Source organism: Podarcis raffonei, chromosome 13 (assembly GCF_027172205.1).
Source record: "Podarcis raffonei isolate rPodRaf1 chromosome 13, rPodRaf1.pri, whole genome shotgun sequence".
Lineage (NCBI taxonomy): Eukaryota > Metazoa > Chordata > Lepidosauria > Squamata > Lacertidae > Podarcis > Podarcis raffonei.
Genome location: NC_070614.1, coordinates 37,980,176 through 38,004,470, shown reverse-complemented (window position 1 = coordinate 38,004,470; position 24,295 = coordinate 37,980,176). Strand labels below are relative to the sequence as shown.

The 24,295-nt window shown below is 43.7% G+C and overlaps 2 protein-coding genes and 1 long non-coding RNA gene across 6 annotated transcripts in view; 1 reads left to right on the top strand and 2 right to left on the bottom strand.

Moving 5' to 3' along the window:
- Positions 1–1,123: 1,123 nt before the first annotated feature.
- On the bottom strand, positions 1,124–10,620 carry EMP3 (epithelial membrane protein 3). Of its 4 annotated transcripts, none has more exons than XM_053360931.1 (5): positions 10,314–10,620; positions 5,950–6,042; positions 2,555–2,657; positions 2,307–2,447; positions 1,124–1,675 (listed from the first exon to the last, which is right to left on the bottom strand). In XM_053360931.1, exons 2-5 carry the CDS (start codon positions 6,025–6,027, stop codon positions 1,506–1,508), a joined length of 492 nt encoding a protein of 163 aa, XP_053216906.1. In that variant the 5' UTR covers positions 6,028–6,042; positions 10,314–10,620; the 3' UTR covers positions 1,124–1,505. The 4 variants fall into 4 exon arrangements, with proteins under 4 accessions (XP_053216906.1, XP_053216907.1, XP_053216905.1 ...); XM_053360932.1 differs by lacking the exon at positions 10,314–10,620 and adding an exon at positions 6,483–6,630; XM_053360930.1 differs by lacking the exon at positions 10,314–10,620 and adding an exon at positions 6,402–6,488.
- A 232-nt stretch (positions 10,621–10,852) lies between these two features.
- LOC128399455 (uncharacterized) overlaps positions 10,853–24,295 on the bottom strand; it is a 17,134-nt gene continuing 3,691 nt past the window's right edge. The window contains exons 2-6 of the long non-coding RNA XR_008327229.1: positions 23,425–23,556; positions 16,724–16,994; positions 13,515–13,599; positions 12,723–12,828; positions 10,853–11,435 (exon numbers count right to left, since the gene is read on the bottom strand). This is a non-coding gene — a long non-coding RNA (uncharacterized LOC128399455). The remainder of the gene's footprint in view (positions 11,436–12,722; positions 12,829–13,514; positions 13,600–16,723; positions 16,995–23,424; positions 23,557–24,295) is intronic.
- ODAD1 (outer dynein arm docking complex subunit 1) overlaps positions 23,247–24,295 on the top strand; it is a 20,824-nt gene continuing 19,775 nt past the window's right edge. The window contains exon 1 of the mRNA XM_053360929.1: positions 23,247–23,548. Within this exon, the coding sequence (XP_053216904.1) occupies positions 23,323–23,548 (226 nt within the window). The 5' untranslated portion in view covers positions 23,247–23,322. The remainder of the gene's footprint in view (positions 23,549–24,295) is intronic.

The following is a 24,295-nucleotide window of genomic DNA, read 5'->3' as shown; positions in this document are numbered from 1 at the left end:
AGTCAGCCTGCACTGTTTGTAAATAAACAGATTATTATAAAAGATACTCTAAGTCTGCAGTGTTCTGTTCGCCAAAGGAAAGTTTCCTTGTGAAGACTGCGGGAATGTGAGACAAGAATGTGAAACACTGTAGTCCGCAAAGGAACACATGGCTCTGCTGAATTTTGTTTATTAGGTTTTCTTTTATTCTTAAAATGCGTATAAAATATTAAAAGGCCAGGTCAAGAAGGTGAAAGGGGACTTTGGGGGAGCCAGCACATATATAATACTGTTACAGAAATATCATTGGAAGGAACCCGTTTTTAATAACTTGCAAGCAGGCTGCTTGGTAAGGCTACTGGAGAAGCAAAATCTTTCCCATGTTTTCCAAATATTTTGTGCGTAATTGCTATGGGGCAAGAAGGCAGGATTAATCCTCCCAGCTTTAGAAGGATGGTGGATATGATTAGCTTAAATCCCCCACCCTATGCTGTTTTGGGGGAAAGTACAGAGTATACCCTCAGACTGGGGGGGCGGGGGGATGAGATACTCCTTTAAAGTAGTTACTGGCTGGAGGGGAAGAGGAAAGTGATGCTATCTGAGTTCTCACCAGGGTCATTTTAACACATTCTGCAGAAAAACGGGGGTTTGTTACTGAAGGTTGACTCAAGGGGGAGTTATAATCACTTGTGACTCCCTGAACAGTGGGCAGGTATTTTGCAAGTATTAGAAATGGTTTTGTCCAAATCATGCCTCGCATTTTTAGGCTGTTGCTTAAAATGTCTTAGGTGAAAACCTAAAAATACATGATTTAACATCACATGCAAAAATGCCCTTATGTTTCATGGTTGAAATTCAGAAGATGAAATTCATTTTTCATGGTGATCTCAATGACCAATTTCAAACTCTGCTATCATCAGGCTCTGTGCATAATGTCCCAGCAGTTAAGAAACAAGAGAGAGTTGCAGATTTTTCAATTCATGACAAACAGTTCTGTATGGACAACGTGATTAAGTCCTACTTTCTACGATTTTTGTGGTTTCAGTTCTTTCAACGAATTTATTAGGGTCCCCCCCCCCCCGTTTGATATTTTAGCTTCCAAGCTGCAAATGTGGAAAGAACACTGATTTTTTTATTTATTAAAAAAAACCCCACAAGAAACATATTCAACCCTCCATTTTTAAAAATGGGGATTAAAAGGAAAAAAGAATGCTAGAAATGTTTGCAAGTTTGAGTTTTAATGTGTATTTCCATTTTTGCCAAATCTGAAAAATAGAAGAGCCCTGGGAAATGCCAACTGCAAGATGACACCCCTTTAACTTGCTGTATTATGTGGAAATACCTGATAACATGCAAACAAGGGGTGATACACTCACAATGCAGGACCCCAGCGGACCAATCCATGTATCGCATAGGATTTTGTACCATAACTGCCTTTGAAAACTGCAAAGAGTTAATACATAGCTAAATTCAGAGGAGAACAGGGCTCCTTCCAAGGCAAATGGGAGAGATCATCCAGTTGATGGTCACTCCTTTTTCCGAAGGTGGATGTAAATGATTCCACTGATAAGAGCCAAAGGAAAGGACAGCCACGCCAGCACAAAACAGTAACCAAAAGACCCACCCAGTGGTCGGCCAACCTGGAACTGTTCCACGTGGGTGGTGTAGATCACGGCAGCTGTGAACACGGAGATAGCTGGAAACAGATCCAAGCAGACAATTAGCACCGGATCCCTCTTAGCTACATCTTACTGCCTAAAGCTGCATTCAATGCTCACATCTTCACCAGGTATTTAAAGCTCCTGGCTTCCCCCCAAAGAATCCTGGGAACTGTAGTTAAGGGTGCTGCGAATTGTAGCTCTTTGAGATGTAAACCATAGATTAAAGCCATGCGCTTTAAATGTATGATCCCTTTGCAACGGGTCAATGAAATCCCAAGGCATAAATCTCACCGGCATCCATATTGGAATCTGCACTTTGCATCTTGGCATATTTTATGATAACATTGAAGAGAAGAGAACTATAACATATTTCAGATTTATCCAGTAGAATTGCCCCAAAAGTGGTAGTATACTTAGCAATTTGGTGTTCCTGGGTCTTATGGTGTACCTGCATGGCTCTTTCTCCTACATATCCTCACCACTTCCTCACAAGAGCAGCTCCTACAGATATACATGCCCCCCCATCACATGGCACTCATACTTCTCCCCATCCAAAGTATTACTTCCTTTCTGGCTCCTATGCTGCATCTCTCCCTGTGATATTCACTACTCGCCACTTGCTAATTAAACTGGTCTCTAAACAGCAAATCACCACACCATACTTACATGTAAGTATCTGGAAGATCCCAGTGGCGTAGAACAGGCTTCCCCGCTTCATGGTGTAGAGTTGGCACATGAAGATAATGAAGGCTAAGCTGGAGAAGAGAAGACTTAAAACCATGAAGGCTTGGACTGCCTGAAGCCATGCTGTGGGGGGAAGATAAGTATGGGGGTGATGAGAGAGGAGGAGACTATATACATGGAGTAGAGAAGCAGCAGTTAATATGATGTGCAATAGCCTTTGCTGTACTCACCACTGTCAGAGACTGTTTTGCAGGCCCAGGTGTTGGTGTGGTTATTAAGTGTGCACTCATACCAGATGTTCACGGTTTCCTTGTCGGGCAGGACCCACCAAGACTGGAAGAAAATTACAACGGAGATTTTAGAAGCAGGCCTCCACCACAAATGGCTTGCACAGGTCAGTGTGGCCAGTGGGCTGATAACATTACTGGACATGCTTGGAAGACTAGTTTTCAAAGTTCAAAGGGAGTTTACTTTTGAGAGCAAACTTGAACGTTATAAGCACCAAGGTAATGGCTTTCTCAAGGCCTTTCCACACCTAACATAGCAACAAACCTGCGTTTGGGACCACATAAGCGGGAACTAGCATTAATCATGGCTCTCAAGTGTATCTGCATGAATGTGTGTTTCCAAACATGTGTTTGTGTCATTCATATAGTACATTTTCATGGGTGCACCAATTAATAGTAAACACACACAGGGCTGATATAGCACTATGTTTATAACACTTCATAGACACTGTTGTTAGCAATCTTTACAGCAGAGGTGGCTGACCGGTGGCCATCCACATGTTGTTGGGCTCCAAGTCCCATCAGCCCCTGCTGATAGGGATGCTGGGAGTTGTAGTCCAGTAAAGGGCTACAACCTTATAAGGTAAGTCAATGCTATTATCCCCATTATGTAGTTGTGGGAGGGAGTCAAAGCTAGGGAGTGTGGAAGAGAGTGGAGGTTTAAACTCATCTTAATGAGCATGGCAGAGGTGGGAGCAGAACTGGAGACTTTCTGATATGTATCTTAAGTCTCTTCACCGCTATAGAGTGGTAACTCTGGTTACGAACTTGATTCGTTCCGGACGTCCGTTCTTAAGCAGAAACCGCTCATAACATGAGGTGCACTTTCGCTAATGGCGCCTCCTGCTGCTGCCACCCTGCCAGAGCACAACTTCTGCTCGCATTTTGGGGCAAAGTTTGCAACCGGGAGCATCTACTTCCAGGTTAGCAGAGCTCGTAACCCGAAGCATTTGCAAGGATGACGGTACGTAACACGAGGTTCCACTGTACTACACCATCATGAATAACCGGGGGCTTGCGTTGCTTGTTGAGCCTTGAGGATTTGGGTTCTACATAGGTATTGGAAAGGTATGTGGTTTATTAAACAGTTTCCTGGACAACTCACAGGCAGGGCTCCTAATGCAGGCCTGCAGCAGGGTGTGCCCCAGTCCAAGGAAGAGGAGTGGAGAGGCTGCAGACTTCACTGTATTTATGGGGTCAGTAACTCACTGTGCCTAAATTCCCCGGGGCTAATGGTACTGCCCTTCTTTACTGTGAATTATTATCCCCCTACTGCAGATTGGGGACCAAGTTTGAGAGAGGGTGGCTTGCTTGAGACGTCCTAATAAGCTACACTGCATATATAATAAATAAATATATATGTATGATTGCAAACCCATGCTTTCTATTTAAAAGTAATGTAGAAGTGGGGCAAGGAAAATGAGTGAGTGGGAGGGGAAGCATTTTTAACTGTTCTCTCATTCGCTGATTCTCCTCCATAATTTATCTTTGCTTCTCTTTCCCACCCCAGCAGGACCTTATTTTCTAAGGCAAAGGAGTGGGAGGGGGGCAGCCAAAGGACTGCAGGGGAGAGTGGACAGATTGGGGAATGGTTAGGAATCTAACCTACAGATTCTCCCTTGAAAAAACCCCTGACTCCTATGATGAAGCAAATGCAAAGTTAGCCTCATAATGTGTTGTTTCACCCCCAGATACACCATAAAACCCTTGGGATTCAACTACACAAGGTCTGAGTTTTAATTGTTCCTTTTTTTGTAAGGAGAATATTGTATGGCATCAAATCTGAAGTATTTGTACAAATAAAAGAATAATGACAAATGTAAATAGTCTGTGCAAAGCAGAAGAAACATCCACACTTGCAGTACAGCCCATAACTTATGTTAATGGGTGTGCCATTCCATTTTCATTTTCAATAAATTGTCATCTCGGGGAAGCACATGTCGGGGCTTAACAAAGACAATGAAGTACACACAGACACGGTTGGTGAATAAATTGTGTATGCAACCCCAACACTGGCTGAAGACACAGGCTCTAGCACAATTATCAGTTTAAAAAGTTAACAAAACACCTTGAGTCAGGAGTAGAAGTGTCAAAAATATTCCAAGGCTACAGCTGCCAAATTAAGACACACCAAAATAAAATTAGGACTCTTCTTCCCTTTCCTTTTTTTGTCTCCAGGGACCAGAATAAAGCAGTACAGAACCAAAAATAAAAATAAAAATCAATATTGAGATCAAAATAAAGGAGGCAAAGCACAAAAAGTACTAAAGAAAATTGGCTCCAATTTCTCACGTAGCAGCACAGGCCTAACCATGTCTACTCAAAAGTAAATCCTATTATATTCAGTGAGGCATACCTGTAAGCAGTGCTTTTTTAAAAAAATGTTTAGGGATACTCTCATTTTCCTACTCATATTGAATGAAATACTGCCCCTCAATGAGGCTAAAGTTAGATTCACAAAATGTGTATGCGTGCCCCTGCGTCCTCCCAGAAAAAAGCACTGCCTGCAAGTCAATGGTGTTGGGATTGCAGCCTATTATATGCCATGTCAAAGGCAGAAATCCCATTCTAAAGAAAGCTATCCTCTGCAATAAATTAACTTTATGTTCCCAAAGATTAAATGCCTCATTCAGGAGGGATGTGATAACATGATGATGATGATGATGATGATGATGATGATGATAATAATAATACAGTTATTAGTTATATCCCACCCATCTGGCTGGGTTTCACCAGCCACTCTGGGTGGCCTACAACCCTCTGATGGGTTCCATGTACTTGAAACATGCTACTATGCAATAAGTTGGAGAGCTTCAGTGAATCTACAATTTCCTTTAGCACCTTCAGAAACTGACTGTCCTTTTTTGTGAGGGTGGGGCAGGGGAGGACTATGGAGAAGTCTAAGGGCTGGTCTGGGCCCTTGGAGAATTTGGGATCCAGAGCAGGAAGAGACAGCCGGCATCAATACTTTCAGTCGGGGCTTCTCTATTCTCCAGACCAGCTCCAGGGTCTATCACAGATGGTAGGCTCCGTAATAATAAATTCAGCGCCACCTAGCAGTATGGGCTTTATGAAAGATCTCCCCGGATAGGCAGTGCGCAAGAACAATGTAGTAAGAATCACATGACAGGCACACAGAGAGATTGGTTGCTTCCAGGGTGAATGAAACTGTTTACCACACCTGGATTAAGGATTGGTATGCCCACTGAGGCACGGGGCCAATGAAAAGTTGCTTCCGAGGGCCAGATCTGGCTCACAACAGGCTACCAGCTGAAGAAACCTAAAACAGAGGAGGAAAACAAGATGGAGCGGGAGCGACAGCTTCTGTGTTCTCTCACCTTGTCCAACGTGGCGACGAAGAGTAAGATGAGAATGAGGACGTGGAGGGCAGTGACAGCGAAGAGAAGGAAACTCATCTTGGCAGCTGGAAGCTGGAGAGAGAAGGGTGGGCAGCATTAAACAAACCCTTGCAAAACGAAAACAACCTGTTTTCCGCACTTAATATTAGGGATAGGTGAGGGTGTCCAAATCTTAGCAGAGTTTCCAACTCCAGACCTCCCACCTTCTTCACTCAGAAATCTTTCCAGCTCCAGCCTGAGCAACTAGACACCACTCTGTTCCTTCTCCGGAATGTAAGGGCCCCTGGTTTCCCATTCTAACTCCCTCCCCCGCTCAAACGAGTAGATCCCATTCCCCCAAAGTCTTTGACTCGCAGCAGGCCTGTCTCCCCTGCCACAACCCACTTAGAGAAGCCAGGAGGAGTCCTGAGGCTCAGGCCCACCATTCTCACCCACTGCATCACTCTCAGAGGAATCGCAAGCCCCAGCTTCTAAGCACATATTGTACATTTCTGTCTAGCTGTTGCCCACACCTCATTGGGTCTGTCTGGGGATATCTAGAGCTCCGAGCCCCTCCTTGGACACGCCGTATTTCCCAGCCCCCTCCAGCCCAGAGAAGCAAGGAGCTGGGCTCATCCACCCAGCTCACATTCCTGTGGCTTTAGGCTTTGCCCTAATGTGATCCAGATGTTGCAGAGTCATGTGAGCCCTGGGCACGCCAGGGGTGGAGGTAGCAACAGCCTGGCTGTGTCGCTGCCGCCTCCTTCAGTCCCACCAAGGGGCCCTGCCTTTCAAATAGCAGCGAGGGAATCCTGATGGTATACATCAGAAATTGCAGAGCAGCAAGAAAGGCAAAAGGAAGTTGCAAACATGAGGTTGGTTTTTAATAATAATAATAATAATAATAATAATAATAATAATAATAATAATATAAGCCAGCAGCAGCAACAAACCTACAGTTTCTGACTACATTTTCTCAGTAGTTAATTTCTTAAATTGGCTTTTAAGGCAAGATTTAAACAGTCACAGCTTCCCCCAAAGAATCCTGGGGACTTTAGTTTGCTAAGGGTGCTGTGAGTTGTTAGGAGACCCACATGGAGCTACAATCCCTAGAGTGGCTTAACCATAAAACAGGGATGGGAGAACTTTCTCAGCCGCCAGGCCACATTCTTTTCTGGGGACCACATGCCAGTGCCACGTGGAACCAGAAGCAAAAGTGGCTGAGCAATTCATGTAAATTTTACCTGTGTACATTAAACTACTTTCTACACTGACCCTCACACCCTGCTCCAGCCTCCACCTAGGCAAGCAGGAGGCATTATCAGAGCTCAATGACACATTCCAGCCAGGCAAAAACTCTCAAGAGGGATGTGAAGCAAAGTTGGTGAGAGGGTGTGGCCTGAGGTAAGAGGGTGTGATCTAGGTAAAGTCACAGGGGCAAGATAGAGAGGTCTGGAAGGTGAGCTTTGGCCTCCAAGTCTGACACACACATCCCTCCCTCCCACCCCACTGTAAAGTATTGAAGTCCTATATCATGGCCTGGTACTGAAAACAAGTGCTTGGGCTGAATCCTGGTTCAAATTAAGCCCAGTCCATTCTCCTTCTGGATCCACAAATTCTGCCTCCTGGTCTTTCATCTGTCTCAAAAAAGATCCCATCGCAGAAAACTTAAAATATTCTAGCTCCTAGTTCCTTGTGAATCAACCAGTTAAACTTCAATGCTCTCATTTGAAGCAGTAGCACTTTAAAGAGTCACAGCTTCCCACAAGGAGTCCCACAAAAGAACTGTAGTTTGTTAAGAGCACTTGTTAGGAGAGCTACAATTCCCAGAGTTCCATGGGAAGAGGGCATTGGGTTGTTAAACCATGCTGAGAATTGTAGTTTTGTGAGGGGAATAGGGATCTCCTAAGAACTCTCATCACCCTAACAAGATACTGTCTCCAGGATTCTTCAGGGGAAGCCATGACTGTTTGAAGTAGAATAACACTGCATTAAATTGATAGCGCAAATGGGGTGTGCGCCACCCCAGGCACCCGAGCGGCTAGCTACGCCACTGCATACCTCTGAATTTTCCCACAGCAGCCAACTTAAGGCCATTCCTAGCTTTGAAAAATAAGGAACCCAGTGCCTGCCTTACAAAAAAGGCAGAAAAAGAACTCTTTTCATTTCATTTTAGGATAATAATACATAGAAGGATAAGTGGCTCCTATTATTACTGGTATTTATTATTATGTATTGCACTTATTAGTTGCTCTTTTTTTACTAAAATGTAAACTCAAAGCAACTTGCAGTGCCATGAGAACGTATGCTAGCTGTGAGAGACAGGACTTTTGGTATCTGCTTGGGTTGATCTGTTTCTCTGCTATCTGGGTATCTTACCATGCACCACATGACTAGGTTTTCAGGCTATTCTGCTTCCTCTACAAAACTGTAAAATTATTCTAGCTTCCCCCAACTTTTAAAATTGTGTGTGCATGCCCTTAATTTGTGAACTGAATACGAAAGCTATATGGACTAGAATTTATATTTGGGAGTTTTTTTAAAGAAAAAAAACCTTCTCTTCTGCTTTTTGTTTCCTATGAATAACATTTGCAAATGACTCATTCCAGATTGAAAAGGCACTCCTCTTTTGAACACTGCCAACACACATACACATATGTCACTAAAATTTTCTGACACTGGCAATTAGCATCTGGCTCCTAGGCAGAGAGGTCAGAATGCATGGATAGGCAACTTAAACTGCTTGATAACAGAAGAGCTCTTTAGAATAACTTACTAAAAGGATACTAAAACCAATGTTAACAATAAACAAGCATCCACAAAATAAAGGGTGTAAAAAAAATATTAGAATTCACAAAATGGGGAGGGCACAATACAATACAGTCCTAAGTATGCACATTCATAAGCAAGTGCCACTGAGTTTGATAGGGCTGAATCCAAGAAAAGTTGTTTAGGAGTACAGCACAATCCTGCATAACTTTACTCAGCAGGGTAAGTCTTCAGTGAGACTTACTTCCAAATGTGCACAGGACTGCAGCATCATAGTCCCACTTGCCTGGGAATAAGTCCCAATGAATTCAGCAGGACTTACTTCTGAGTAGTCTTGATTAGGATTGCGGCCTTAGTCTACTTTTTAAACAGATACAAAATACTTTAAACAAATACCAAAAAAAAAACAAAATCATTGTCCTAGATATATCTTTTAGGAATGTATATCTCCATCAGTTTAAGGCCTGGGGTAATTTTCACACAATTAAAGGCATTTCAGCATCTCATTTCTGTTGCACATGAAAATTGCAAATGGGGAATAAAAACTGGAAGAGAGACCAACAACAGCATTTACTTTTCCATTATCACCATCCAGTTTAATCTTAAACCTCATACATGAAAAGGCCCTTTAGAAACCTAGGCTGGGTTTTGCCAGCTGTAGTAGCAGAGTCTGTTGAGCTTAGGGTAAATAACTGAGGTATATAGGATGCTAGGAAACCCATTTTGGAAGAAGCACGCACCCCCATAAGGTATCACATTATCCCAAAATGCAATACCCACTGCTTTGGAGAAGGGGCAGCATCTGAGGATCTGAGAGGTTCCCTGATTTCCAACACCTCAAGTACCTTGTTATTCAAGGCAGGCAGGAGTCTCAGTGGGGGGCGCGGGGGAGGGAACACAGCCCCCCCCGGCTTTTGTTTTAAGTTTCGCAGCTACCCTTTTACGGTGCGTCGTGAGTTGGCTAAAACGTGGACGATTCAGGAGGTGGAGCTGGGTGAGCTTTATTGGGGGTGGGGGCTACCCTCCATTTGCAAAATTTGCCTTTTACAACGACCTTCGTGTATCGGCCTAAGCAACGTATTGATCGGACTCCATCTAAAAAGCGCTGCTAAGGGAGCTTGGAGCGATCGGGTCGTGTGTCCGAAGGAAGGCTCCCTGAATTCTCTTGGGGAAGGAAATGGATCGTAGCGACGAGCGGGCGAAAAAGAGAGGATTTTGGGGAGAGGACGCGGGGTCCAGAGGGTTAGAGCAGAGGGAGGGGCTGGCAATCTGACAGAGGGGAGTGGTTTGCTAAGGCTTCTCCTCCCCCCAGCCCCAGCCCCAGGCGTCAAATTGATGCCTCTCCCGTTCAATTCTCACAAATCCCTTTCTATTTCCTAAAAAAAAAAAAAAAACCTGGCTGTCAGCTCTTCCGAGCCTAACTGGCAAGATCTCTCGATCTCTCTTTCCACCCCCAAAACGGGAATATTATGGGATCCTACCTAGCACCCTGCTCTAACCCCCCCTCCTTTCCCCAGGTCTCGTTTCCCAAATTCTCCCTCGAGAACCCAGGAGTTTTGGCACCCAACTTTCCCCCTGACCCGTTGGATAGGTACCTGGAGGTGCTGATGGAGGGTCTAGGACGGAGGCAGCTTCCTGCTGCTCTTGTTGCTCCTGAAGTTTCCTCTCTTCACCCCCTCCTTGGATTAAAAAAACACACAAAATTCCCCAGTTTAGCTCATCCACATCGCACCAGGCTCACCCAGCCCTGCCCTTGGCAAAGGTCCACGTGGGTGGGACCAGAGAGCGCGTGGCTGGCCAGTTGCCCCGAAGAACGGAGTTGGGGAAGGGTGGCTCATTTGGGAGGGGCCCGACTTCTTGAAAATTGTAGCGCCCCTCCTCCAGTTGTGTCGTGTCTCTTTTGCCTCTTTTCTTCCTGGCTGACAAGGGCTCGGTCTGCACGGTAGGAAGAAACCACTCAGTCTTTTTCACCATTTCACTTTCTTGTCCGGAAAGGGAGGTGGGGTGGGGTGGGGGGAACCTATATCTGCCTGTCACGAAACTATTAAGACACAGAAGCGCTGCCAGGTGAAAAGGGGGGTCTTTTCCTATTACTGAACCACCCCCCTACACACACACACACACACACACACACACACACACGTCGCACAACAAGTTTACTGTGACATGCACTTTCGTGGACTGGAACCCACTTCTTCAAATGAATTATCTTCAGAATTATCCTCTGTGTGGACTTGCCAGACCAGCTTTTGGACATTCATCCCGATTTGTTTGCAGGGAAGTTAAATGGAGGAGAGGTTGGATGACCATTGTGCAAAAACAAGTGTTATCCCACACTTTCCAGTACGTTTCCCTTTCACCTTACTGGAAAGAAAAGGTGGGGGGATTGGACTCAAAGAAGCTGCACAGGACCTCTCATTCAGCTATAAATACACAACCTGAATTTGTGATTGAATTTCGTTTTAACGACAGTCTGGAAGCACCCACAGAGGGGTCAGAAATGTAAAGAGGGGCCAAAAAGTCCCAAAAGGCAAAGAGGTACACTCTGGCATTCCTGTACAAAGCTTAAAAGTATATAATAACTGTCCATACCTGTAGTAACTGTGGACAGACAACTCCATCTTCCTTCTTTTGCTATGCTACTTGTAGAAGGAGAGGAAAACCTGGTCTCCGTTTAATCTTTAATGAAGTACTGCAATCATATTCAACCTTGGAGCCTTGGAAGGAAAATATGTTTACTGGAATAGGAAAGAAAAGCTAGAAAGTATATAAGAAGACTCCTATTGGGTCAGGTCAAATATCCATCTAGTTCAGCATCCCATTTCTGAGTGTGGCCAATCAGAGGCCCCTAAGAAGACCACAAGCAGGAGGCTGGCTCTCCACTGTGTCTGAGCAGCTTTCATTACTAATGACTATGGACAGACCTATGCTCAGTTTACTTGTCTAGGTAAAGGTAAAGGGACCCCTGACCATTAGGTCCAGTCGTGACCAACTCTGGGGTTGCGGCGCTCATCTTGCTTTATTGGCCATGGGAGCCGGCGTACAGCTTCCGGTCACGTGGCCAGCATGACTAACCCGCTTCTGGCGAACCAGAGCAGCGCACGGAAACGCCATTTACCTTCCTGCCGGAGCAGTACCTATTTATCTACTTGCCCTTTGATGTGCTTTCGAACTGCTAGGTTGGCAGGAGCAGGGACCGAGCAATGGGAGCTCACCCTGTCGTGGGGATTCGAACCGCCAACCTTCTGATCGGCAAGTCCTAGGCTCTGTGGTTTAACCCACACGTAAGGTCATTTCCAGACAATCTGTTGATTGAGCACTCTTCTGCCTTTACTATGGGGATGTTAAGCAAATCTCGCCCCACACTATCCTGTGCATTTCCCCCACATTTTCCTTATTATAAAAACAATCAGATTTTTTGGAGTTTGGGGTCTGTTGTGCAAGGACTCCACCACATAAGCTTTAACTGAACAACCTGAATTTGCTGGTATGTGATGGAGTCCCACGGTGACTCTCTGGAAATGTCCTAAGACAGTGAAGTGGCCATCGCTGCTTATTGTGGCAATCAATAAAACATATTATACAGTGCTATTTTTCTGGAAAAAGAGGTGCCGGAACTCACCATGAACGCCTCCCTTGTTCTCTTATAATGGCAATGGTGCCTACATGAGAGGTGCCAGAACTGAGTTCTGGTGAGTTCCGGCTGAAAAAAGCCCTGATATTATACATTTTATATAATAATTATAAAATGTATAAAGAAGTGCTTTCTCCAGTCTGTCCTGATTCTACCATTAGTCCAATTATCTGGGTTATTGTATTCCTAGGACAGTCTAAAATTTACTGGGCCTGGGCCTCACAATCAATCAATCAATCAATCAATCCAATGAAGAAACAAGGGCTGTATCTGAGCCAAGGCTCAGCCCAGTTCCTTCCCAAAACAATTATGGTGATCCAGCCCCAAAGTATTCATAAAATGAATGTGTCCCCAAGCATGCGCAGACTACCTCTCTTTCACCACTGGGTCATTTTATCCAGGTCTGATACTTCTCTGCCTCACATTAACAACTTCCACAATGGGGCACCAAAATCAGGTGGAACCCAAGGACACATCTAGAGTAGCAATAGTAAATACCCTTATTAGGGAGTACACTGCCCTGAATACCGTAGAACATTTCTATTTAAATATACATGGGATTGCACTAGAAAGCTAAGTACATAGCTGTTAGCTTATTGAAGGGAGAGCAAGAAAAGATACAAATGGGGCAGAATTATTTGTTTTGTGAACTGACATTTAAAGAATAAATTGTATCATGCAACAAAATGTAAATATTACATCAGCATAAGGCTGTGTATACACCATATATTTAAAACACATGGCTTCTCCCGAAGAATCCTGGGAACCATACGTAGTTTTTAAAGAGTGCTAAGAATTGAAGCTGTGAGGGATAAGCTATAGATCCCAGAATTTGTGTGTGTGCCCTTAAATGTATGGTGTGTACACAATGTGTACACAGTCTGTTAAATATTTTGTGAGGCGTTAACAAAGACATTTACACAAGTAATTCATGTCTTGTATGTTGATAGCTGCATGATTAATAGTATCAACAGTTGTAATCCAATTTATGGTTCCTAGCAATGGTAGAAAAAAATCACGAAGAAATTAAAGCTCAGATTACTTATGACAACTTATTTGCAGTTTAGGGTACTTTATTTTCCACAAAAGGGAAAAAGGAAAAGGGAGGACTGTTCTGGCAGCATATTCACTACTCCAGAATGTGTAACTATTTTTAACATACCCTTGAGGTGAGAAACTGGACTGTAGGATGGGCACTTCAAGATTCAATAACACAAATCAGCATGAGTGCTCAATAAATAGGTGATCTGGAAGCGACCAAGGTATGGGAAGCTAATTATTTGCAGAAAACTCTGTAATGAAACAAAAATTAAAAGGGGGGGGGAGATTCCCTCCCACTCACATTAAATGGCTCAACATCTTGTTACACACCGCCCAATGTCTGAGCGGTGTGAGATTCCAGGGGGACCAGGCATGCTTACCAGGGTCTGTCTTTCCTTTTGGACAATGAGACACAGCAGAGACTGTGGCGTCTTTATGATATATGGTTTATTTACACATATATACAACCTAAGCCTAGATGGAGAGAGTGCAGAACATTCACATCCTAAAAGAGCCCTGTTCCTTCCATTGCTGCAGCCTTTGATTGCAAGAGACCCTAAACATTGTGTCTCACTCTCTCTGCAGCAGAAAACAGATTACCCACCTCATGCTCTGCCCTATCCCCTCCAGTTTGCAAAAGGGACACTTTTTTCCTGTTTGCTTATATTATTGCCCACTACAACCCTGGAAACTTTCTCCTCCCAACTCTGGTACTATCTTTTGTTAATTACCTAGAGATCAGAGTGGAGTATTTCCTCTCTGTATCAGAGTATTTTGCCTTGTTGATGGTTTTAATTGGGATCAGGTGTTAAACAGGGTTGTGTTATTGCCCCAACTCTGTTCATTATTTTCATTGCGATGATCCTACACTTTGTCGACGGGAAACTCCCCACTGGAGTAGAAATCATGTGTCGAACAGATGGAAAGCTCTTCAATCTGAGCAGGCTGAAAGCAAAGAGTAAGGTTACCGTAATTTCCGTCATAGAGCTTCAGTATGCTGATGACAACGTAGTGTGTGCACGCTCAGAGGATGACCAAGTCCAAACCATCCTAAATATCTTTGCAGAAGCTTACAAAAATATTGGCCTATCACTCAACATCCAAAAAACCAAAGTGCTGCACTAACAAGTACAAAATAACCCCTCTGTAGCACCACAAATCCAACTCAATGGTGTAACACTGGAAAATGTCAATCACTTCTCCTACCTAGGCAGTTATCTTTCCACAAGGGCCAGCATTGATGCCAAAATCCAGCATCGCCTGAGCTCTGCGAGTGTGGCTTTCTCCCGATCGAAGTGCAGGGTGTTCGAGGACCGGGACATTCGCAGGGAAACCAAAACGCTCGTTTACAAAGCTATTGTACTACCAACCTTACTATATGCTTGTGAAACATGGACCACTTATAAACGCCATCTCCAACTCCTTGAAAGATTCCACCAACGGTGTCTCTGAAATTTTTTTACACATTACTTGGGAAGGCGGGTGAACTAATATCAGTGTACTGGAAGAAGCAAAGATCACCAGTGTTGAAGCAATGATTCTTCAACTTTGTTGGACTAGTCATATTGTGCGGATGCCTGATGATCGTCTTCCAAAGCAACTACTCCATTCTGAACTTAAAAATGGAAAGCTTAATGCTGGTGGTCAACAAAAGAGGTTTAAAGATTGTCTCAAGGCAAATCTAAAAAAAATGTAGTACTGTATAAACACTGACAACTGGGAAACACTTTCCTGCGAGCGCTCCAGTTGGAGAACAGCCTTTACCAAAGGTGTCATGGGCTTTGAAGACACTCGAACTCAGGATGCAAGGGAGAAACGTGCTAAGAGGAAGGCACTCTTCGCAAATCCACACTGTGATCAACTCCCGCTCGGAAACCAATATCCCCACTGTGGAAGGACGTGTGGATACAGAAAATTGGCCTCCACAGTCACTTACGGACTCATTGTTAAAACCGTGTTTATGGAAGACAATGTTACTCAGCTACAAGTGATCGCCAAAGAAGACTTAATGACAGGCCATCATCAGCCTGTTCTTCCAATAGCCCCCATCCAGCTAGCTCTGCCGGAGCTGGCCTGGCTCATTAGCAGGAACTAAATTTAATTCTTTTACTGAATTCAAAAATTATGGGTGACTTGCACTCACAAACTCTGGCACCCAGAACCTATAGCAATATTTAAATTTACTGTTAATGCAAAGTATACAATCCATAAACAATTTAAGATTTAAAACTGGGGGAAATTTTCCACAGTACATCTTCAAGATCACTTAATCCAGATTAGTGGCCTGCTCATACCCACTTACCTCCCTGCCACATTTATAGTCATGGTGTCTATAGATTGGTAAAAGGTTGGATTTTCTACTGCCTTTTAGTGCACCTTTCTGGATGGAGTTATTTATGACAGTTGTTTGTTTACTTATTTTTTAAATTAAATTTTCAGAAGTTTAACATATACACTTGAATATACTCTGTTTTCCATGGTGTTTTTATTTCTCCCCCTCTGCCGCACCCTATCTTCTATCTCTTATACCATAACAATACTATAATAGCTTGTTTACTTATTTTAGTTCAACCCCTCTTTTCCATCCAGAAGGATCCCGAAGAGCAGGGGTTAAATAAATAAATAAGCAAATCATGATTGCTTCTATCCTGCTGGGCACTTAAAAATATTACATTTTTTTGTAAAGTATCTATTTCACCTTTCTGCATATGCACTCGAGATAGCCATGGTTACGGGACCAGAGTCTGTTAACTATTCCAGAATAATTAACATGCGAGTACAAGAGTGTGTGATCACGTATATATGTTCTTGTGGTGTAGAGTGGATGAGAGGTACGGGGAAGGGAAGGACTGGCAAGAGAAGAGTTGGAACAGGGAGTGACTGGATTAATTGCCTTTTCAATGAAAGTATTTATTTATCCAGAAAGTAAAGTGAAGCTCAAGGGCAAAAATGGAAATCATAGCACAAGTTTAAAAATAGTCCCAGACGGATTCCCACTAATTGCCTGGTTTACAAAGAGGCATCTGAATGAATAGGCAAGTGGTAGAGTAGAATTCAGGCTGCAAGGAGTGGCGGAGTGTGTGTGTGTGTACAATTTTTTTATCTTCTCCTACATTAAAACAAAAAACAAAACAAAACAAAAACCAACCAAAAATCTCCCTACAAGTAAAGGGAAACTATTAGCATATTAGAGGGAATGCTTATAGTCCAGGCTTCAAGGGCACTGCTAGGTACATTGCTAGCGTTATGAGAGAAGGGAGTAAAACCTTTTTCTCTCTACTTTCTCATGTATAATTTTATACACTTCTATGCACGTCACCTCTTACTCACCTTTCCTATGAACTAAAAAGCCCCAAATGTTGTAACCTTTCCTCCTCATAGGGGAGTTGCTTCATTCCCTTGATTATTTTGGTTGCCCTGTTCTGAATTTTTTTCCAACTCTACAATATCCTTTTTCAGGAGAGGTGACCAGATCCAATGCCCCACAATAGATCAATGGCTACAGTATGTTCTCTCTCCACTGATGAAGGCAGCTGGAGAGGGAGAGTGCTGTTGGACTCAAGTCCTGCTTTCAGACTTCCCATAGACATCTGGTTGGCCGCTGTGGGAACAGAATGATGAACTCGGTAGGTCTTCTCATGTTGACAGACAAGACCTGGGACATGGGGCCACCCCATGTCTGCTTCCTGGTATACTATTTTTCTACTTGCAGGAATTTTTTGACAATGCGCAGGATCCTCCATCAGCATTCAGATGTAATATAGTCCATTCTTCCACCTCAGAATGCCAGCTACTCTGCATACACAGAGCAAAACTATCATAGAACTAATCTATCCCTTATTTCAGCTGATCCCCCAACCTGATTCTTGGACACCAAAAAAATTACAGGACTCCACTTTACAAAACCAAGCTCTGAGCACACAAGCAAAGCCATGGCAAAATTCAGTCAAAGTTCCACATTTTGGAGTATTGACAGATCAACCCCATCAGAGGTGTGACTCCTAATGAAAGTGTGCTAGTAAAATATAAATACTGCCCATTCACCTTGACTGGAACATGGGTTTAAGTATTGAATGACACACACATATGAAGGGAGAGCTAGAGACTTGCAATGTTGTGAGGTTCCCCAAGCAGAGCTGTCATCCACAACCAGAAACTTCAGTGCAGTGATGTACACCAACCCAGCTATCTGAATAGTCTGAGGCTGCCCTCTTATGTTAACCTGATTTATTCTGTGGGAGGGTAAGAAGTGACAGGAAAGGGCTTGCTTATAATGCTATTGCATCTCCCAGTTCCCAAGAATGCGTGCACTTTCTGTTTTAAGATTGCCTCCTTGCAACCATGAGGACTAGAAACTATGCTTTAACCACTACCCCTTTCCTCATCCATAACCATGAAGGCTAGAAACATAACTTGTCTGATTAAGAGTATCAAACTAGGATCTGGGAAGTCAAGGTTCAAATTCCCACACAGCTATAAGGTCAAACCCACACCATATATTTAAAGCAGAATTTTACCATTTTAACAGTTACGGGGAATACTGGGAACTGTAGTGGGTTGTTTTTTTTAGTGTGCTGGGAATTGTAGCTCTGTGAGGTCAGCACCCTTAAGAAAACTGTTCCTAGGATTCCCCATTACAGTTGAAGTAGTATAATAGTGCCTTAAATGTATGGTGAGGATTTGAAGCTCAGTAGTATACCCTAACCTGCCTACAAGGTTGTTATGAGGATAAAATGAGGAGACCATGTAAGCCACCATGAGCTCCTTGGAGGAAAAGATGGGCTATAAATACAATGATAAGTAAAAATTGAGAAACACATAGACATGGAACCCTGCATTTCCCCCATATCAATATGGGAATTATATCCTGCCCTTCACTAAAAAGGCACAAAAAGAATATTGAATAAATGAATGTATAACTGGAAGGCAGCGGGGGAAGTTTATAATTTGCCAGTCGAGCAAAAAAAATACTCAAAATTACTAGTCATTTCTCCTCCATACAAAATTTCCCCTCAGTCAAGGGGCTGGTGCAAAGTTTCCCCTTTTTCCGAAACAGCCCTCTTCCTGCCCCATACAAAGCCTGTCATATTTCCCTTCGCGGTGCCTCATTATCTCCCAGCCCTCGCGAGCTTCCTTTCTGAAACAGTCTCCATGGCAACCAGCAGCAGTGGGACAAACTGAGGGAGGGATGTGGTTTGGCAAGGGCCATTGCCGATGGAAAGTTGCCATGGCAACCCTCCCGCGTCGTCGATCCTTTACGTACGTCGCCCCGCGCCCGCCCCGCGCCGGGCAGCTACGAAGTCTCACACTGCGCATGTGCCTAGAACTAATCTGGAAGGTGGTAGAACGAGAGGCTAGAGAGGGAGGGGGGAGAAAGGAAGGAACTGTTAATTTCGCACATGCGCAGTGGGAATGCAGGCCTGTAAGGTAAAGGGATGGGCTTACCAGAAGGGGTGGGGCTTAGGGACTGCTGGGATCCTCTGTATGGTTTGAGTAAATCTGGAGAGGGCGAAGCAGGGGGACATTGAGGGGTTTGTGTGATTGTGAGATGATAATTCGGAGTCACGTGACTTTGCAGGACTTCCAGTGTGGCCTTACAGGACATGGGGGGCTTAGCACATTCAAAGGAATTTGGCATGACTTGTAGGGGTTGCAGTGTGACTGAGCCCCATAGCCGCATGGCAACATGGGGGGTTTAGCATGATCTACCAGGACCTAGGGGGTGGTTCAGGTGCCTTGGCATGGTTATAGAGAACTTTGGTGAGGTCAGGCTTTGGGGTCACCTGCTGGGTCTTTGGAGTAGGTGTGTACCTCCAAACACATTAGTATTGGGATTTTAGTATTACCTTTGTATCCTATTTTTCCTCCAAGGAGCTCAAGGAGGTGGATATGGCTCTTCCCTGCCCCTATGTAATCCTCAGAACAACCCTGTGAGGTAGTTTAGATTGATAAGACAATGGCTGGCTTAAGGTTGCTCAGTGAGCTTCACAGCTGAGTGGAGTTTTGAACCCTGGCCTGCTAGGTCCTACAGTCTAACCACTACACTGCACTGCCACATCCTGTTAGGGTCCTTGGAGCTGCTAAGCATCATATGCCCTCACAGGGTCTTAGCATGATCTTCAATGATATTGGCATGAGCTGTGACCCTTCACTTGTTTGATACCTGAACTCTCATGTCCTGGATCTGGTACATTAAAGCTTTGGCATAACATGCTGGCAATTGGTCATGGAAGCAGATAGGAGCTTTGGTGCATTTACTTGGTGCCCACCAACAATATACAATGCTAGGCAGGGTTGCCATCTCTTTTTCTAACTGTCGCTGTGGTATGGAACACAGAAATTAAGCAGATGAAGCACTTCCTGAGGAGAAGGGGCGGGGACAGTAAATGGAAATATAGCTACTAAATTCCTGCTTTCTCGGGCTGTTGTGATTAGAAATGCACACAGCAGTAGTTGTAGGCAGCTGACATTCTGACCTGAGAAATCCATGGAACAAGATGACCTGACAATTACGATGTTATGTCCTGGTAGAGCCTTAGGTACATCTCAAAGTATTAGGACCCTGTGTGGCATGGTGGAAAGTTAAAGGACTGTTGTATGTAGGGCTGGGGGGCAGGGATTGCAAAGTATAAGGAAGGGTAGGAAAAGGAGAAAAATGTGTCTAAACTAACCAGATGTTCCTAGATAAGCCTTTTCTCTGTGTGTTTGACTTTCATGACTCTTATAACTCATTAGACCCTACTACCTTCCCAGTAGATTCAGAAGCTATTGCTCTATAACTCATACAAATTTAACCTCCCTTTATCTTTGAGAATTCAAAATAACTTGCTCTTTCTTGGGCTCTAAGACAGCAGTCTCATTTGAGCTCATTTGGATCTCGGGTCCACCATAACCTTCAACCCCTGCTTTACCTTATCAAATAAACCCTGGAGCCCTCTTCTACTTTTGCTCCCTGTTTTAGCTGGCCCCCTAGATTACCCTTTTAGAGAACCCAGGAATCCTCATAATGCCTTCCTAATCAGTTGTATGTAACCTGCTCTCTTTTTACTCTCCTCTTGCCCTTCCTCATTCATTAGGACTGGTGAAGAGCTGATGCATTTCCTGGAGACGGTTGCTAACAACTGAGTTGACAAAGGCAACGTGTGCTGCTGGCAGGAGAGCCCAGGAGTTTGCACCACAGCATCCCCCAAACAGATTGCCTATACATAAAGTGCATAGCTGTCAGAGTGGCTCTCCAGTAGAGAGCAAAGGTACTTCTACTTAATGCTTTTGGAGCGGGAGGTGGGGCTGATTAATCCAGTTCACAGATGCTGAGAAAGCTGCATTTTTATACAGATTTTGGATAAGAGGGTGTTTAGGTATAGTGGGAAAACAGGCATGGGATGAATTTGGATGGAAAGGGGAGAATGGTATGTATATGAAGAAGGATGAGGTAGATGTGTGATTTGAAAAGAGATGAGCGGATTTAAGTGTGGGCAAAATTTAGTGAGTGCTAATGCATTATGCTGCTTGCTGTGGTCGTAAAACTATTGGATGGGATATATTTAAGAAGTAACATGGTGTGTGTGTCTCTGTGTGTCTTGTGCTAAGTACCAGAGGTTATTGTGTTTCAGGAAGGGTGGTTCTACTAAGATGTTACTTACAGCAGCAGCATTTTTGTGGTCATTCAGCTGGACCACAAGAAAGCAATAAAGGCAACAAAGGGAAATGCTGCATGCACACCTGATTTTAGTTTAAATGTTCATTTTTAAAATGAAAAGTGGACTGTCCTTTTCACCACAAAGGCACCCACAGTGGAATTGTTTAAAAAACAACAACCACAAAACCCTCCAGCCCTGCTAATTACATTCATAGTTTTTCAGCCAATAAAATGTGAGGCGAAAGAGGTGGGCATTACAAGGTTTGTACATCCTCTTTGTTACTGAGAAGTTGATCTATTAAGACACTAGTTTTAAGGGCTTGTTGTTACATAGTTGGCTGTTTCATTAGAGACTGCTTAAAAAGTTTTCACTCTGCAGCTGTATCGTGTATCGTGGCCTTGCCAGTGTTCATATCACTCACACTCTATGGCTTACCCCTTTCTTGTATTTTGCAGCCTTGCAAATACAGACCTTCCAAGTGTTGCTATTTTCCAGGGACAGTTCCAGATTTACAGAAGCCACTCCAGTTTTGATTTGATCCTGGAATGTCCTGCTTTTCCTTAGGATGTCCCTATTTTCATTGGAGAAATATTGGAGGGTGTGGTAGGGTGTCCCTATCTTCATTGGAGCTATGTGACCCCCGAGCCAAGGAGATAAGTAACTATACAACTATTAGAAGACACCTGAAGGCAGCCCTGCATCGAGAAGTTTTTAAATGTTTAATATTTTATTATATTTTTATATACGTTGGAAGCTGCCTAGAGCGGCTGGGGCAACCCAGTCAGATGGGTGGGGTATAAATAATAAAACGATTGTTGCTGCTGCTGTTTAACAGGTTGACCCTGTTTTCATCAGAGAAATGTTGGAGGATATGCAGATAAGTCTGCACAAGTTTCTGGCCCACAACTTTTTTAATTGCTACCACCACCTACGTTAATCATTTGTTTTAAGTAATTTATATATTGCCATTTTAGCCCAAAGCCCCCCTAGTTTTGATGTCTTAACACTGAAAGAAAGAGGGAACTCTTGTAAAGCTTCCTGAGCATAGGCATCTTGAGGCAGTTCTCTGCCACCTCAGGCAAGCAGGGAAATGATTATATTTATAAGTCTGGGCTCTTGAACGTTATTGGTACCTTTAGAAGTCTTTCAATACTTCTTAAGGAACTATTAGGTGAAGTCTCATGGTCACAAATACTCAAAGAGAAGATAATTCAAGATGGATGGGAGTTTTTAAAAGGTGAAATACTGAAGGCACAAATTGTCCCTCAGGTGGCACAATGGGCCGGTGTACCCGGCTGTTAACCAGAAGGTTGGTGGTTTGAACCCACCCAATGATGGCTGTGGGCAGGATTCCTGCATCGCAGGGGTCTGGACTAGAAGACTCTTGGGATCCCTTTATGATTCTATGATTCTGTGTAATGGATTGAAGTATCCTGGCTATTGCAGCAGAAGAGACTGCATATGAAGTACTGAGTTAGAATGAAGTTTATTTTTTTAAACCTGCCTTTCAGGGTGCATTGATCTCGCAAGGCCGTTTGCCAGACTCTAAAATACATGAAAATATAATTGCCAGGAACAAAGCAGAGCCCTGATTTAGATGCATGCAGCTGGTTAGAGGTTTTTGTGGCGTTGTGCATGCTGGTAGAATGAATGTCAGTTGGCGGGAGAAAATGTTGGATTGCCATTTTATATGTGTGCTTTAATTTGGATTTATTTATGTTTTTATTCAGGGAGCTCAGAATACAGAATAGAGGTGTCTTGCTCCCTTGCCGTTAATTGTCCTAGCACCCCTGAGGTGTGGCAAGAGATGATGGCAAGTGTGGTGGAAAGATTTGTGGACAATCAAAGAAACATTCTTCAGTGTAGCGTAGTGTAGATTAGTATCAAAATATTTGTTTTTTTATTTGCAGAATATGCAGAATATGGATGGATAGTTTTTCATAGTGGATGGATAGTTTTTCATAGTGTTGTGTTCATTGTTATAAATCAAGCACTGCTAGGAGTTCTTTTTGTTTTCCATTGTATTTCTTATCAATAAAAAAATCAGTGTGGCACAAGCAAATTTTTATTCTGAAAGCCTGGCCCAGAAAAAAAAACTTTGAGAACCACTGGACTAAGATGTAGTGACTGGCCATTGGCGTAGCCAGGTTTTTGTTAGGGGGGGAGAACCAATGTGATTGGTCAGTTAAGTATTTCTATTGTTTTACTTGATCTGGGGGGGGACAGCTGCCCCCCCGCCCCCCTTGGTTAAGCTCATGTGATTGGCCCAAGATCAGACTGGGAAATGTCATGGTGAGCAGTGTTCCAACCTGGGTCTCCCCGTTCAAATGTTTTATGCAGTATGCTGCACTGTTTTTCATGAATGAGTTATTTTATGACAGTGATTCTCACCTGCTAGCCTCCCACTTTGTTTTATCATTTTTTTCCACCAGCAGGAAGAAACCGAAGATGCCGTTCTTCAAATCTGCTTCAAGCCTCCGCTCAGATGGCAGTGACGTGGACTTGGAAGGCCTTGGTAAATTCCTATGGAGGGAAGTGAGGATACCGCTGTAGGAACACTTGCATAGCCAGAATTTGCATTTGGGAATATTGTTGTGGGAAGCTTGTAACACTAGAGTCCCTGGATGCAGCTTGTGATGTGATCCCAGTGTCATTTGAATGGAAAATCCCCCCCCCACACACACACATTGGAATAGGGAAACAGAAAGGTCATTCTCTGGCCCACTTTCTCCATTCAGTTTGCTGTGCACATAAAAGTCTCCTTGGATTGGATTAAGTCTCTCTGGATCCAAGACATTCTGTTTCTGACAGCTGGCTAGATGCTTTTGGAAACTCACAAGCAGAACATGGAAGTGACAGTCCCCATTTCGTCTCAAACATCTGGTATTTAGAGGTCTACTTTCTCTGAACAGGGAGACATCCTTTAACGATGATGGCCGAAGTCTGGATTTGGTGAGGGCCTGCCCTGATTTCGCTGAGCTCACTGCAATATTGTTTCCACCAATGTGATTATTCCAGGCTGAAATCCATATATATTCTTGCTCTTCCCATAGTGTTTTAGCGGCTGCTGTTTTCCCTCACAGCATCCTTCCACCCTCAAACTTTGTGAAATATCAGCAGAGCACTCTTGCTGTCTCACAGAGCAGTTTAAACTTTTGAAGTTTGGGGTTAGTGCAGGCTTTTCTGAATTGCTGCATGCTTTAATGCATTGACAACATGTGGATATTCAGCTGACGTTATGGCAAACGTTCTTGTGGTTAGG

Excerpts from the sequence above, each read along its gene's own strand:
- EMP3 (XM_053360930.1), bottom strand. Across the intron at positions 2,658-5,949 it reads TCGTCGCCACGTTGGACAAG|TCTTGGTGGGTCCTGCCCGA; the intron begins GTGAGAGAACAC and ends ATTTTCTTCCAG. Across the intron at positions 1,676-2,306 it reads GATCTTCCAGATACTTACAT|CTATCTCCGTGTTCACAGCT; the intron begins GTAAGTATGGTG and ends ATCTGTTTCCAG.